General features: G+C 38.9%; 1 protein-coding gene across 1 annotated transcript; it reads right to left on the bottom strand.

Moving 5' to 3' along the window:
• Positions 1–431: 431 nt before the first annotated feature.
• On the bottom strand, positions 432–6,487 carry LOC140162561 (large ribosomal subunit protein eL27-like). Its single transcript, XM_072185817.1, has 5 exons — positions 6,394–6,487; positions 4,345–4,436; positions 2,165–2,334; positions 1,429–1,539; positions 432–768 (listed from the first exon to the last, which is right to left on the bottom strand). Exons 2-5 carry the CDS (start codon positions 4,423–4,425, stop codon positions 720–722), a joined length of 411 nt encoding a protein of 136 aa, XP_072041918.1. The 5' UTR covers positions 4,426–4,436; positions 6,394–6,487; the 3' UTR covers positions 432–719.
• Positions 6,488–16,977: the final 10,490 nt, after the last annotated feature.

Below are 16,977 nucleotides of genomic sequence, written 5' to 3'. Positions count from 1 at the left end.
TTAAATCCACATCCCCATGTGTCTCATTTACTTGTAAGATACAATCATAATTACTTTTGACAAGTTTGACATTAGCAACAATGAGTTGTACCATCAACAAGCTATTATTTACCATAACAATGCTGCATAACAATATGCAGACTTTTGTTCTCATTTGGGAGACAAAAGCCTTGCACAGTATTGTTACTGTGCGTCCATCCACTGTTTGCTTTGTAATGGTGCATCCAACTGAAATTATAATACCTAGCCTCACAACACATTGAAATATCGCACAGGGAAATCAGAAACATGGGATAGTGGACTTAACACGGTTTTAAGCTTTTCATTTAAAGAGCACCTGAACTCTTGCAAGTTTAGGATCATTATGATTTTGACATCATTACCCACTACAGTTCTAAACACATCAAAGAAATACAAAATTGACTCTCAAATATGGTGCCAGTTACTTATTTAATGAGCTTTGAGTTTTCATTTCGATATTGTTATACTATTTATGTATTTAGCAATATGCAAGCAGTGTTCCAAGTTTCAGATGATGACAGAGGCAGTCCTATCTTCACCTCAGCAAGTTTTTATAACTTGATGACAATTCTCTTTCTTTTCAAGATAAATTGGTCATATGGCAGAAATAAGACCATCTTGCCTCTCCACCAATCACTGTAGTTTGTTTATCTGTTGAGTGGAATATTTCAATAAAGTTTGTGGTATAGTACAGATGTTTAGAATCTTAACTTCTGGAAGAACCACTTGTTCTTGCCGGTCTTGTATCTGAAATGAGAAAGGAAAGAAAACAAAAGGCACGGTAAGTAAGGGTCTTTACGCTCGGCAAAATTATGTTTGGTTTGAAATTACTGACCAAACGGACAACAAAAATGGTGCGTGCCCTGTTAATGATGGACTAACGCCAGGCTTTGATGAACCCCGCTCTGCGCTGATTGTTTTTTGTGATTCGTAATCCGCCAATCAGAACCACACTTCAATGTTTACAACGTGTATGCTCTCAAAATGTAAACAATGCCGTTCTTTTCTACCAGTAAGTGAAGTATTTTTACTCTTGGCAACTGTGAGTCAGTGACATGATGACATGATTCAGGGCAAATTCAGGCGCGTATCTGTGCCATTTGAAGCAACACCTAATGAACTGTACATTGACGTCACAGACTCACAGAAAAATACTACACACACGTCCAGTGTTCGAAATAAGCACTTATCCTCTTGTCCAAAAATCACTGGGGACAACCATATTGAGCTATGTACTTATCCCCTGGACAACCACTATATTTTACCTCTAAAAGTATGACACATTTTGGGGACAACCAAAATGTATTGAGGACAAGCAGAATTCATGCTTTAGTTATCCTCGGGATAACCTCCATATTTTCCTTATTTCGGACACTGCACACGTCAATTTAACACCTATAAACGTACCTTTCAAGGAATTTTTCTTTGACCTCTCTCTTTGCCTTTCGTCTCCTCGTTGGATCTCTGAAAGCATCCTTGTTTACTACAGCCTTGTCAATGCTCACATCAACAGAGTACCTGCAATGGGACAAATGGGAAATAAAGAGATATCGTTGAGTTAACTGAACCAGCACACCAAAGTTTTCCACCCAGAAACTTTATCCCTGGCTAGCCAGGGGTGGATTTCTCTTACGTTTACAATGCATCACAAGCCCTTTTTAAACCAAGTCCAAACTCATCTTTACTATCACATAGGATTTCTATGTTAAGAGTTATGATGGGTTTGTGGTGCAAATGTTAGAGAAATCAACCTCTAGTCACCTACAGTTGATGATAGAGATAGAGCCGCATAAAAATTGATAGAGGGTGACACTGTATTTTAAGCAATGGAAGTTCACAAGTAAACACAGCCATCAATAACTAGCACAACAGTATTAATGTTAGCTTGGTTAGCTAATTATAGGCAAACTTTGCTCTAAAACATCAACATAACATTTTGTAAAATGTCAATGCCGAGACGACATGAAAAAAGATACTCTCTCAAGTTCTCGCTGAATATGTGGAAGCTATTGGTAGAGCACCGAATTATTAGTACATCAATATAGTTCATACAACCAAAAACATACCTTACAAGTTTAGTATAAAAGCTCCAGAACGAAAAAACATGCAGTTGTCATTCATGGTTTTTTGGTCAGCCACTTACCTAGTGGGCATAAGATGATTGTAATTGAAGACCTTGACAAACGCCTTCAGTTTGGAGCGCTGCTTGATACGCCTCTTGCTCATACGCTTGGTGACTTTGCGTGGGTAGCGATCGATGCCAGCGACTAGTGCATGACCGTATGGTTTCTCTGTGCTACCATCATCATGATTCTGAAGGAGAAAAATTGTAATAAATTTCATCAAAATGATATTACAATATTGATAATAACACATGCAGCGGAATAGATTACGGTACAGATTTCTAGTTTCCCCGAGTTGAATGTATTTAGACACCCATGGCCTTCAGTGCAGAAGTATCGTTTTCACCAGTTAGCAAAAGAGTGTAAAGTTTTCCATTTTCTAGGTCAAATTCCTTTTTCTTTTCTTTTTTCTAAAAAATCCCTAAAAATTACCCATTCAGGGAATATTGTCAACTTTCTAGAAATACTCCGCCAAGACATTAATTGTAAACAAAATGGTACCTCAAAAGATGTATTTGCATATATATCAGAGACCAAAATATAGTTCATTTCATTGGATTTTAAGAATACTATGGGCCTAAAAAAGGCAAGTTAATAAAATAAAGGAATTGAAGAAACAATCAGTAAAAAGAAAGATGGCATTTTCTCAGGCCCTTTTGCTGCATGTACATTTTATACTAATAGCCAATATTTTTTAAACACATACATTTTCATGTTTTAACAATGCAGCCTACTGACTTACTTTAACAATTTAAGGGGGTACTACACCCCTGCCACTTTTGTGCCTGCCCATTTTTGCATTTTTCTCAAAACTTATAGCGCATTGGGGACAAGTAAGATATGTATATTAGGCCCTTCGCACTTGATTATTAGTTTCCTGTTTACCGCCCGCGTCCAAAATTGAAAATCTCAAAATAATTAGTTATTTTATTTTCATTTCCAATTTTCTCCTTTAAAATAACTTTCAACTACTTCTACTTGACATTTTCTGACTTTAAGGGATCTAAAATGAGCGTTTATTGCGTTTTCGACAGTATTTTTTTGTGGGACATGAGAGCACCTCAGACCTATCGAATTGCATTCTGAATCTGAAGAATGTCTTTCTGATATCAAATAATTTTCATTTTTGAAAATCACAATATAATACAAATTTTATGACAAATTATAAAAATTTGATATTTTTCAAATTTTGATATATAACAGTCCTCGAAGTAAATTATATAAATCTAATGACATATTCTTAAAGTGTATGTAGCAGGGAGGAAAAGCCCGACGGTCAATTGAAAATTTTGACCTTACATATTGAAGATATGGATTTTTTTCCCAAAAAGACCTATTTTTTTTAGTGTTTTGTGAAAAAAATCCATATCTTCAATACGAAAGGTCAAAATTTTCAATTGATCATCGGCTTTTCATCCCACCTACATACACTTTAAGTATAATTCATCAGATTTATAAAGTTTACTTCAAGTACTGTTAAATATCAAAAATATCAATTTTTAATGATTTGATATAAAATTTGTATTAAATTGCTAATTTCAAAAATCAAAATTATTTGATATCAGAATGACATTCTTCGATTCAGAATGCAATTCGATATGTCTGATGTGCTCTAATGTCCCACAATAAATACTGTCCAAACGCTCATACCACAGCCCTTAATAATATCAACAATAATGATGAATGAACAAAGAGTACAACTCCACCTTCACTATTTTATAAAATCAAATATTGTTGTGAAATAATTAAATGCCCGCCTTGTCAAAACGAAGTCGATAGTTGCTTGTAATAGTTCAAACCAAATAAAGAAAATAAAAGATAATTAATAATTAATAATTAAAAGTCACCTCGTCCCTTTTTCAAAATCTTAAACAGGAAACTAATAATCAAGTGCGAAGGGCCTTATAGGGGCAAGGACTACAATTACTGCACTGGAAATTTTATTTCAGCACAGACAACAGTTGTGGAGTTACAGTCAAAATGAGGGAAAACCAATATTTGATCAATAAATCAATAACTACTTGCTTTGAGTTGCTGAATTTTCAATACAGTAGTTGTAGTCCTTGCCCCTATAATACAAATATCTTACTTGTCACCAATGTGCTATAATTTTTGAGAAAAATGCAAAAATAGGCACAAAATTAGTTAGGGGTGTAGTACCCCCCTTAAACCAACCCAATAAAATTTTATCTCGCCTCACCTTGACAATAACAGCTTTACGTCCAGCAAATCTTCCTGCTAAGACTAGCACCACTCGGCCTGGTTTCATAAACTTGCCCATGATGGCTGCTTCTACAAGTAAACAAACAATAATAAGACCCGTTAGAAATCAGGCTCCGACAAAAATGACTTGCCCGATCGATCGGGCAGCTGAAGCCATATCGGCCCTGTAATTTAACTTTCGGGAAACATTTCAAGATTTCGGTGCTAGCCCAATTACCTATTTATTAAGAGCTTTAAAAAAATAAGTTTCCTTTTCAGATGCTTCCTACTAAAAAAATCACCCCTGTAATTTCATTTTTGAGGGCTGGCATTTTGATCGCTGGTCTACCCTCAATCTGAAAAAGGAATCGTGTTCATCCAATCCCAGTCCATAAGTAAGTTTTGCAGCTTAAAACTCATGATCACACAATTTTCAAGTTACCGTAATTAAATTAATTTAAAATTGAACTTTAAATGGTGAAATTTTATGCTTTGTTTGTATCATTAATTTATAAGTTTTTCACGAATGGGGTAAGTTTTTAACTTTTTAGTGTAAACATGGTAAAGCGTGTACACAATGGGTCAATGTAAAGGCGCGTGTATGGTTTCTCATGTTCTTCTGTACCGCGCTGTGCGTGTGTGTGTTTATCGCGGAGCCACTAGCGTTCATTAGTGTTCCAGTTTTGGGCCAAGAAATACTTAATTTTACTGTACTTTCGTACACTTGTGCCTGTGGCAAGTTATGGTCACAGGTACGTCACTTTCATACATACATGCATATTCGTGTGCCTCCCCATGACATGTCCCCCGGAAGCCTCTCACTCTCATCAGCATGATCAGGTAAAGTTAATTTTTTATTACTTCCGTGGTTAGATATGTTCACATCATTGATTATAGAGGGAGCCCTTTATAGCATACTAAAATATATCATCATGGCATGCCATGTGAGCAAAATTTGGCAGTGTACTTTACTGTGTAAAAGTACGGGGGAAAATTCAACATTCATTTTTATTCTTCAAAAATCCCATGTTGTAAAATCTCTTATATCAGGGTGTACTCACAGATGCCTAAATAACCACACACAAGCAACTGGACATCATGAAAGTAAAGCGGATTTTAGCTAAAATGGTTTAAAATTTAGCACAGGTTTCAATGGGAATATGTCGAATCATGCTATATGGCAAGCCATGATTAGGAGGTCAACAAACTTTTTGTGATCCAAAACATTGCAATTGCCAATGCACAATTTCATTTTGGCAATAAAAAGGCGACATACTTTTGGTCATAACTTTGTAATTATTTAACCTGCAGACATGGTTGAACCATCATTTTTTAAAGAAAATTGTCATCTTTCATTTAATTCTAAAGTTCAAAATTTTATGATTCTACCTACCGTGGTACAAGCTGTGCGCCAAGCGTAGACGAGCGTACATGCAGAAGAAATAAACAATCACGCTCATTGGGTGATCAACGCACTTGACAACAAGCCGATTGACCCATTGGTCGTCAGCGCGGCGCGTAGTAGGCGACCTTATCACTTCTACGCGATTGCAATTCACCAGCGCGTACCCGGACCACGGAATAAAAAATTTACTTTAATTTAAATGATCATGGATTCATGATCAGGCCAGGCACAGCCAGGCCCAGGTATCCGCCTGTCAATCAAGCTATTCGCCTTGATAAACTCATGCGAAGCAATTCCGATAGGTTGGAAGCCCTGCTATTTATTATCAAGAAACAACAGCAAGCATGGCAAGAGACACTGCTTGATCGGCATCGGCTCGAGGATAAATCGTCAACATGGGCTGGCCATGATGGCAGTGTGTCAGGTGTGCCGTCGTGTTTTGGACGTGGTTTGATCAGAGCCTGAACATCACTCGTGACTTTGATTGGAAAGTTCGATAGGAATTAAACAATTTTATGACCCCAAATCCTGGTAAATGTTAAGTTAAATATCAGTTCTTAGTGGAAATAAAGATACTTAAGAAATAAATAAGCTAAGTTTAGTGATTACGGTTGATAATTTGTCATATAATTTTAGGATTACCTGTCGCTTTTGCGACCCAGTGGAAAAAGGGTCATGGAAATGCATTCTGGGTAATTGATTGATGGCGTTGTCTGTCTTTCCAGTCGTTCTGGTTTCCATTAATCATCACGATCATGCCAAGTCGTTCAATTATTAATTATGAACAGTAGCGAACTGAGTGCGACTAATAGCCCGCCCTGGAAAGTGAGCAACATGGGGGGACGGGTTGGAAAAGTTAAAGCCTTAAATGGGGTTTTTTAGTCCACCCGTTTAGGGAACAAACCAAAAGATCAATGACGTCCTACAAACAGGCCTCGAAATAATAACAAAATACCAAGGGTCCTCCGGACCCTTGTCTTTGAAATGTCAAGGGTCCTCACCAATTTTCAAGGGTCCGACCCCGGACCCTTGCCTTTGAAATTTCAAGAATGAGAATTAGCGGCGATCCTGGTTGAAAACTTGATGGGAAACTAAAATGAAAGTCTACTCAGGGAGCTGTACGTATTATATGAATCGGATTTTTCAGTGGAACAAACTAGGATTTTTTGCCCTTTGCTTGGTTCAATTTTTACGGGTCACGCGGACCCGTACCGTCGGAAATTTGCGGGTCCGCGCCTACTTTCACCGGTATTTGACGCAAGGACGCGCCTTATTTCGAGCGCTGCCTACAAACGTACGGAACTGTACGGTACCGTTAAGGGGTGGTACAATAATTATGTGTACCCCGGGGTGAATTCTCAAAATGGTCTGCCAAAATCGCTTGCCCCCCTTTGGCCGTGCCAAAAACTTTTGCCCCCCTTTGGCCGTGCCAAAAACCCTTTGCCCCCCCCCCTTTCGACGTGCCAAAAAATCTTTGCCCCCCCCCCTTACACATGCAAGATTTTGGGGAACCCGAATTTAAAACCTTAAATTGTCTTAACATATAATGCAGCGCAGCGAGCAGGAAATTTTGCATATTTGAACGTGTTCGTAACGTTTTCCTACGCCTTTTTAGGGCGTAATATAGAAACGGTGCCCAAAATATCTGTGCCAAAAATTGCTTGCCCCCCCTTTCGCCCTGCCAAAAATCGCTTGACCCCCCCTTTCGACCTGCCAAAAAATCTTTGCCCCCTTTTGGCCTGTAATTCACCCCCCGGGGGGTACACATAATTATTGCACCACCCCTAACTAGTTTTGTTTCTGAGCCGACGCCCCTCCCTCGACTCTGCCAGAAACGTATAGGCTTAAAATACCGTAATAAAATGTTGAAAATTTTGACATAATAATCGTAATAATTACACTCTTCAGACCGATGTTTTTTACAAACGTAATCGAGTATTTTACCCCCCTCCCCGGACACAAAAAACTGGGAAGAAGAGCAAAAAATTGGGAAGGGGAAAAGGGGGAAGAAAAAAGGGGGAGGAGAAGAGAAAAGGGGGGGGGGGGAAGAGGACCAGAAGAGAAAGAAGAAAAGAAAAAAGAGGGAGAAAAAAGGGGAAGGGAGAAGTGACAAGGGGAAGGTTAAGGGAGAAGAGAAAGGGAAAGAAAGAGGGAAGAAGATCTATACTACTTTCATTGTGAACTTTGTACTCTGAAACAATTACGATTTTTTAGCTTCTAATATGCCAAAAATCAGGAGCTGGAACCCGTTTCGCGGCAAGCCGCTCGCGCATGCAAAATACTACAACTTTTGGTCAAAATATTCGTCTCAGCCCGAAAGGTCAGGTCTGGTTACGCCCCTGCCCCCCCCCCCCCCCAAACGAAACTAGTTTCGTTTATAGGACGTCATCGATCTTTTGGGTTGTTCCCTTACTGAAATGTGTTTGATCCCCCCTTCTGATTTTCATTGATGCCTACCCCTGGGGATGAGTGCTAGCCTGAGTCCCTGGCCTCTCACTCGCAAAATGGCGGACAAACATACAGCACAGTGTAGCGGCCGTGCGTATATTCGAGACTGGAGGATTTAGTCTAGATGAGTGCCCCGGGTGAGTGCATGTTCAGCAGTGGATGTCATGGGAAAGGGGCCTAGAGAAGAGTGGGGTGGTGTATTGGGAGGCTTTTCTATTATCCGCAACTCAGCTTCACACAATGCATACACCATGATACCCGGGCATGATACATCTTTAATTCTTTTCACCGGCTCATCACATCATCCGGGTGGGCCAGGGGAGGAGTGAATGAAATGGGACAAATGATTTTTTGGTGATCAATTTTACTGGGGAACAAGCGATTTTTGGCAGGTTGAAAGGGAGGGGTGGGCAAGCTATTTTTGGCACAGATGCGATTTTTGGCATAAAGCGTAGCTAGGAATACGCACAAATATATTTCCTGCTCGCCCGGGGGTCCGGTCCGCCGGGGGCACCGTCCCATATATTGGTACGGGTCATATGCCTGTTAAAATAATAGGCCCTGAAGTTTGGGGCAAATCTGCCACCCATGCCCAATGCCCCCTTTTCATCAGTTCACCCAATGACTATAGTCAGCTTTAAACCAGGGTCTGCTTTAAACCAAATCTGCAAATTATTATTAAATTTTGAACAAAGTTTACATTTGTGTAGCCATCTTTGATATTGCTTAATGGAACAAATCGCGGAATTAAATCAGTAATAAAAGAAGTAGATTCTTATTTAGCGGCCAAATTGGATAAAAGGGGAAATATTTGTCCCTGCTCTAAAGAAAATATAGGTTAGAAAATTATCAAATAAATTTAAATTAAAAATTGAGATTTTATATTTATTTATTTCACGAGGCGGCAACTCGACCCTCATTACTAGATGATGGCATAGCTCAGTGTTAGATCATCAGACTGTTAATGTCAATATCGTTGGTTCGAATCCGCCCGTCAGCAATGGTTGTTATGATTTTAATGCTACGCTACAATTTGTTCAATTTTTTTCGTTTATTTATTTATTTATTTATTTATTTAAATAATTTGATATATTTGAAAGTGGTATTTGAGCTACTTTTACCCCCGTCTAATCATATGGGGTCATTATGACCCCACCCCCTCCCAAATTGCCAAACTTATCGCACAACACCTATGAGTTTAAATCATACATAATGATCAGTACGTCCATCATGAATGAGTGGTCACTGCATTCATTTGGGAATGTGTAGGGACTGCAGTAGCTCGAGATACTCTAGCTAAAATACAGGTTTACATTTACTATCTTACATTATCTTGCTGTATTTCATGGACTGCAGCTTGATTCACCATCCACAACATGATAATGCCTCATTTCAAATATATAGTTTTAGTTTTGGTTTTGGTCACGTGGTTTCCTATTGTCCTGCCTAACCACTTGAATCACAAGATATCGATCTCTTTGTTTCTACCTTTTGTTTAAAACTAAACATTTGTGACAGGTAGTTTCGGTTTTGGTTTCAGTTTCTTATAAGTGGTGTGACAAATAAAATTACAGGATTTTCGAGTTACCTGATCTAAGTATACAAAAGAAATGTTTAAATTTCGCAGTGCAATATTCACGAGCAGAGAAGTCGAACAAAACAGTCTACATTTGAAAGCATTGATTTAGTTTGAAAGCATTGGCTTGAGACTACGAAATAGCCTAAGCTGATTTCACTGTGAAAATATATAGACCATCGAAATATTTGCATTCGACATTACAAAAGGGCCACTACTGTAATTGTATAGGCGCTATAAACAAAATCGATTCATGTCCTTAATCCCATGTACCAGAATCGATGGAAGGCCATTATATGACCTCTAATAACCTAATGACTTTTACTGAAGCAATTTTTACTGCAAAAGTAGAAGATAGAGGGGAGCAGATTGGGGGGTGTGTGTGTGTGGGGGGGGGTTGAAGGGCAAGGGGGATATGGGCGGGGAGAGAGAGAAACATATGAGAGAGAGCATTGGAAGTGAAAGAGAAGGGGGAGGAGAGCTCGAGATGAAGATATCGAATGTAGGGGAGGAGGAGGGGGAAAGGGGTAATTTAGGAAAGAGGTGGTTATATAGGGAGGGTAGCCCCCTCTTAAAGAGGTATGGGTTGTGCTTCCTGGGATAATAAACTAATTCATAATCAAATCATCTCCATGCATCGTTTATGTTTCATACAAACAACAAAATACCACCACCCCACCCCATCCTTCAGTATACGCGCATGTATATGATTTCTAGGCCTAGAACTCGTGAGTGTAATATGCCACCTACCTTCGACAGAGAGCATCAACTGTCGTCCGCGGGATAGATTTCCGATATCAATCATGATAATAATTATGTTAGCACAATAGGCTATTGTATACTTCTGGTTATATACCCTATACTGTGTCCTCCCAGCATAATAGTGTTATGATTGCAGATCAGATCAGCTCTACTTTTTAATCCCTTGATTTTTGGTTTCTGAACAAAAGAGAAACCAAAACTATATATTTGAAATGAGGGAATGTGTGCACATGCTTCATTATATACACTTGTAGGCCTATGTTGTTGTTGGTGTATAAGTAATGGGCCTTGCAATTGAAATGCCTCAAGCTTTTAATCCGATATTCAGATTATCTATTTGTTTTCATGAATTGGAAGACATTCTTTGATGTATTACTGAGCTCAATGATCTGAAATTACTGGAGTGTGAGGTCAGCATGGTATTTTATTAACAGAAAGTATAGAGGCCCTGCATGAAATTATCGATTGGCTCCAAACAAAGGATTTGAGCCGGTGTCCTTCACCGTAGTTATGGCGGAGTGCAGTCCATTCAATCAAATGTTGTCATCAACCTATTTGATTGCAATCATGCTTTTGTTGAATGCATTTGAGTAGTCCGCCATATTTACGGGATGATATGTCACATGCAAGGCCTCTATTCTCCAAATTCATTTCCTAATGTATGTGAGAATGATACAATAATGACATGATGAACATAGTCATTGATGCATCAGTTTTAAAATAGACTAGGCGGTTACCATATTTGGCGGTTCTCGGCTGGGCGCGATTACCAGGCTGATGGTGACATGCCCATACGACAGTTTTACTAATTTGACCTCACATGACCCCTGGCGACCCCAAAATGACCTTCCAAAAATTTGGCTCTAAATGTTGACTGTACCCACTAAGTTTCATGCCCATACGACAGTTTTTAGTAATTTGACCTCAGATGACCCCTGGGTAACCTTGGATGACCCCAAAATGACCTAAACTTATAACTCTAAATGTTGACTGTACCCACCATGTTTCATGTCCATCTGAGTTTTTACTAATTTGACCTCAGATGACCCGTGGTGACCTTGGATGACCCCAAAATGACCTTCAAAAATGTTGTTTTAAATGTTGACTGTACCTACCAAGTTTCATGCCTATACGACACTTTTTAGTAATTTGACCTCAGATGACCCCTTGGAGGGGACCCCGGTGTCAGATGACTTTAAAACGAACATAAACATCTTCTTGCCAGGACAGAACTATACACCCACCCACCGCGTTTGAGCCCCGTACGACCTAGTTTTATGCCCATATGACAGTTTTTAGTCATTTTACCTCAAATGACCCCTGGGAGGGGGCCCGGGGTCGGATGACTTAACGAACATAAACTTCTTCTTGCCAGGACTATACACCCACCCACCGAGTTTGAGCCTCGTACGACCTAGTTTCATGCCCATATGACAGTTTTTAGTCATTTGACCTCAAATGACCCCTGGGAGGGGGCCGGGGTCGGATGACATAACGAACATGAACATCTTCTTGCCAGGACAGAACTACACCCACCCACCGAGTTTGAGCCCGCCCCGTAGGACCTAGTTTCATGCCCATATGACAGTTTTTAGTCATTTGACCTCAAATGACCCCTTGGATGGGGCCCCGGGGTCGGATGACTTAACGATCATAAACTTCTTCTTGCCAGGACAGAACTACACCCACCCACCGAGTTTGAGCCCGCCCTGTAGGACCTAGTTTCATGCCCATATGACAGTTTTTAGTCATTTGACCTCAAATGACCCCTTGGATGGGGCCCCGGGGTCGGATGACTTAACGATCATAAACTTCTTCTTGCCAGGACAGAACTACACCCACCCACCGAGTTTGAGCCCCGTACGACCTACGACGGCCTCACATTAGCAGTCACAGACAAAACCTAAATCTACAGAATATATCCATTACTCGTCGATATACTCGAAAGAGCTCAAAATAAATAACTTAGAAAATTTTCCTGATGTCCTTTAACATGTTTCCATAGTTAGCCATGGTTAGCCATGGTTAACTATGCTGTAGAAACTGACCGGTGACTAAGTCCGCTTTATTGGGATGTCTATCGACCCATCGACGAGTAATGTAACTGCAAATTTTTGCCTAGAAAGTTACCGGTACTTTTTCACGGTCAATGACGACCAATTATTTTCAGCATATCACGACCATCACCAGTTAGCCTACCACCATCATCACCGGCATCATAATCATCATCATCACTGGCATCATCATCACCACCATCACCGGCATCATCATTATCACCATCATCATCACCACCATCATCACCGGCATCATCATTATCACCACCATCATCACCGGCATCATCATTATCACCATCATAATCACCGGCCTCATCAATATCACCATCATCATCACCACCATCATCACCGGCATCATCATTATCACCATCATCATCACCACCATCATCACCGGCATCATCATTATCACCATCATCACCGGCATCATCATCATCGCCATCATTTCAGGTGTGGTTTAAGAACAGAAAAGCCAAATGTAGATGCCCAACAACAATCTGGAGCTAGATCTGGAGATTAGACTACCCCGTAGTCCACTTGCCCATTGTGCATACTCTGGATATAAAAGCTTAAAACTCTGATTTAATTAATGTGTGCACAATTGATAGATTTTCACATCTGTTCTTTTCAGTCACCCTACTCCCTCTGTTTGTTAGCTTCCCAAGTGGACTACTGACTTTGGATTGCGGTCAGAGATGCTTAACACGGCTGTCTATGAGCTTCTATGGATGAGATTGTCGGAAATCTGGCCTACTAAAATTGGCCATGATGTAATGCATCTGTAAATGGATCTGGCTTGTGATTGGTCGCCCCGATCTCGTTATGGTTTTCCTCCGGGTACCTGCCATTACCATTAATAACTACATGGTACACAAGTATGTGGCCGTACCCCGCCTTTGTGTTGTGTAATTGCATGAACGCGTCAGGAATTGCATGAACGCGTGTTGTATTTGCTTGCGGTTTAATTTGATTGATAAACAAGTAGGCCTATGATTGACAGTGTGAGTGTTAGGGACTTTGCCCGTTCAAAATTCCGTTTAAAATTGAAAGTCCATAGTCTATTTTAACCTTGAATTTCACGATTAATAAACTGGCAGATTCTAAAATCAGAATTGTTCAGTATTGAAGTGCCAATACAATTATGACATTATATGTTGCATTCAATAATATAAGCCTACGTACACTTTACTTTTACTGTCACTAATATAATTATATTAACTTTTTCATAACAATTTTATACTAGTATTTTGATGTAATTAATATCAGTATAATTTCGAGTTCAACTGAATGCTTTCATCATGATTAACATCAAAAATAGACTATGGCATAGTTTATCTGGAGACCTGCTGCAATATCGCCACCCACCATGTTTAGGTATTAAACACCCTGATGTTTAATACCTAAACGTAGCAGATGTTTAGAGGCATATTCTCTAAATAACAAAATGTTTAGAGCTGAAACCAAATCACATCTAAATACCAAACATTTAATATCTAAACACCAAGTGTTTCAGTGCTAAACACGCATCTAAACAACTGGCAAGTGTTTATAGCCATAGGACGTGTTTACGAAGTGATAGCATTAAGAAAGTGTTTAGCAAAGTGTTTAGATTCTAAACACAGTTGTTACAGTGTATCCTATCCTGTATCGTATGGATAAAAATGACTCAAAAATGTTATTGATGAAATTATTGCTGTCTTAGCTTATCTTAAACATCAGTTTTGTCTTTTCAACGGGAAAAATCCGATGGAAAATGAAGTTTTTAGGGGTATAATGTACGAGGGGGTATCAAAAAGTTTTAGAAATCGCCAAGAAGTGAAAGAGCTATATCAATGAAATTTTGTCAGTGCAATCACTGGTCCTTATGTACATTATGGTGCAAAAATGGTCTCATAAGTATGTTTACTTTTTTTACAGGAGCTAGATGTCACTACCTGCCTATGTAACCGCATATCCAGCAAAATGGAGAAAATTGAGGCATGCAGCATGATTAAGTTCCATTTTAAGGGTTACAGTGCCCAGAAAATCTGTGATGAAATAAAAATTCCTTTTCCAAAAAGCGACAGTGACATTATCACAATCACCACCAAAGATAACTTTCATTTCATCATCAATTTTCTAGGCACTGCAACCCTTCAAAGGCAGGATCTTAATAATGCTGCTTGCCTCAATTTCCTCAATCTTGCAGTTTATGCGCAGTAACTGGGGCAGCGGGTTATTGGGATCTAGTGCCACCTGTAAAAAAAGTAAACATACTTATGAGACCATTTTTGCACCATAATGTACATAAGGACCAGTGATTGCACTGACAAGATTTCATTGATATAGCTCTTTCACTTCTGGGCGATTTCTAAAACTTTTTGATACCCCCTCGTATATAATACATGTAGACCTATATCAGTAGTAGCGTAGCCAGCGAGGGAGGGGGCAGACTTCCCCCCTGACAAAAAACAGGCGGCGTAGGAAGCGCAACACGTGACGTACGAGGCTGGCGAAGATACAGGGCTGACAGCCCCATTCAAAATACACGGTTAGCAATTAATACAAATGGAAAATTAACATAGGCCTACTTGCAGTGTGGTACACTGTCGTACCCCGACGGTTTTAGAGTAAGATAATTTTGCTTTGACACCACATAACAAATTTAGAATTGTTTGTGAAGATTTCATGATTATGTGTTAAAGGAGTATTTCGTGATCCTAGCATCCTCTTTTTATGACATTTTTCAGTACATATCCACGAAAAAAGCCTATTCCCAAAAATTCAATTGATTCCGATTTTGCGTTTGCGAGTTATGCATGATTATGTGTATTAAACTGCTCCATAGACAATGCGTTGTAATTTCGTTCTGGTGCACCAGAACGAAATTCAAATTTCACGATATCTTTGCAAAACAAATTAATCTGCAAGAAATATTTTGTACATAAACATTATGTAGCCAGAGGTTTCCAGTGATATAAAAATCTCAACTTTTTTGAGAAAAGTGGGGGGATGAGGCTGTGGATCACGAAATGCCCCTTTAATCCAATGGCGACCTCAAAATTGGCGATATCGCTTCCATCACCGCCTGACAAAAAATGAAAGAAAAAGTGTCCCTCTGACCAAAAATGAAAGAGAAAATCTGAAGGGCAAAGGAAAAGAAAAAGGGCAAGGAGCCCATTTTCCATCAAAATTCCGATCATGGGCCAAAATAGTGTAAAATACAATATTTTTGCGCGCACGTTATTGCAATAAAGTCATTTTCATCCCGATCATGGGCAAAAATAGCGTCATCACACATCGTCCCAATAAAGCCTTTTTGGGAAGCGTGAAGATTTTTTTTTTTTCAGCTGAGCCCCTGAAAATTTATTTTGCTCCCCCCGACGAAGAAAGCTGGCTACGCCCCTGTATTGAACAATGTACATTTTTGTACCCCATATTTTGACATGCACTAAAATAAATTATTGTTTTCCTTTATTAATTATAATTAAAATGACACATAACTAAAGTGAAGGCACTTTCTATCTTTTTTATTTGATTCAACGAAACGATTGAAGACTGCGAAAACACACAATGCAGACTATAGAATGGAGTAGGTAAGATGCCATGTCCATAGCTTTGCAGGAGTTTCGGACTAACAATCAACACATTCAGAAAAATAGGGCCTACAGTTTAAAAGTGAAGTGATCAGTCCTTTATAATGTGCTCATTAGGTTTCACTGTCTGAACAGAATTGATCATGTCTCACCCCCTTTTTTAACCAAATCGACGGTAAGGTGTTGCTAGAATGTACCTCATTTCTTAACATACGTATGAACCACTTGTCTTGAATCACTGAAAATTCGGTGAAGTAATTGGATTCCTTGCCCCTATATAATTATACATAACTTTTGTTACCAATGTGTAGTTATTTTTGAGGAAAATGCAAAATTAGTCACAAAATTTATCAGGGGGTGTAGTACCACCTTAAAGACTTTTTAATGTCGTATTATTATTATGATATTAATTAAAAAACGCTCTGTAGGCCTATACTGTCTTACAAATACAAAGAATTTGGCTGATTCCATGAGGTATGTATCTAGCAAACACAAAAACGTTTTTAAAACGTTTTAAATGAGTTATATTTTGAGTTTTGGTTTAGGTAAAAACGTTTTAATAACATTAAAATGTCGGGTTATATAAAGGTCATAAAATCGTTTTAAAACTTTTTGTATGAAAACACACTACAACAATATTTTTAAAATGTTTTCGATATGTTATTGTAAACTATTTTTGCAAACAGTTTTAGCCAAATATTTTGCCAACACTTAAATAACATTATGTTAAAATATTTGCACCCACCAAACACAGAAATGTTCTTAAAATGTTTTTTACAAAACGTTTTAATAACATTTAAATGTCGGGTTATAT

The sequence above is a fragment of the Amphiura filiformis genome, chromosome 10, assembly GCF_039555335.1.
Source record: "Amphiura filiformis chromosome 10, Afil_fr2py, whole genome shotgun sequence".
Lineage (NCBI taxonomy): Eukaryota > Metazoa > Echinodermata > Ophiuroidea > Amphilepidida > Amphiuridae > Amphiura > Amphiura filiformis.
Note: the sequence above shows the minus strand (reverse complement) of the source record. Positions and strands in the feature narration are given on the sequence as shown.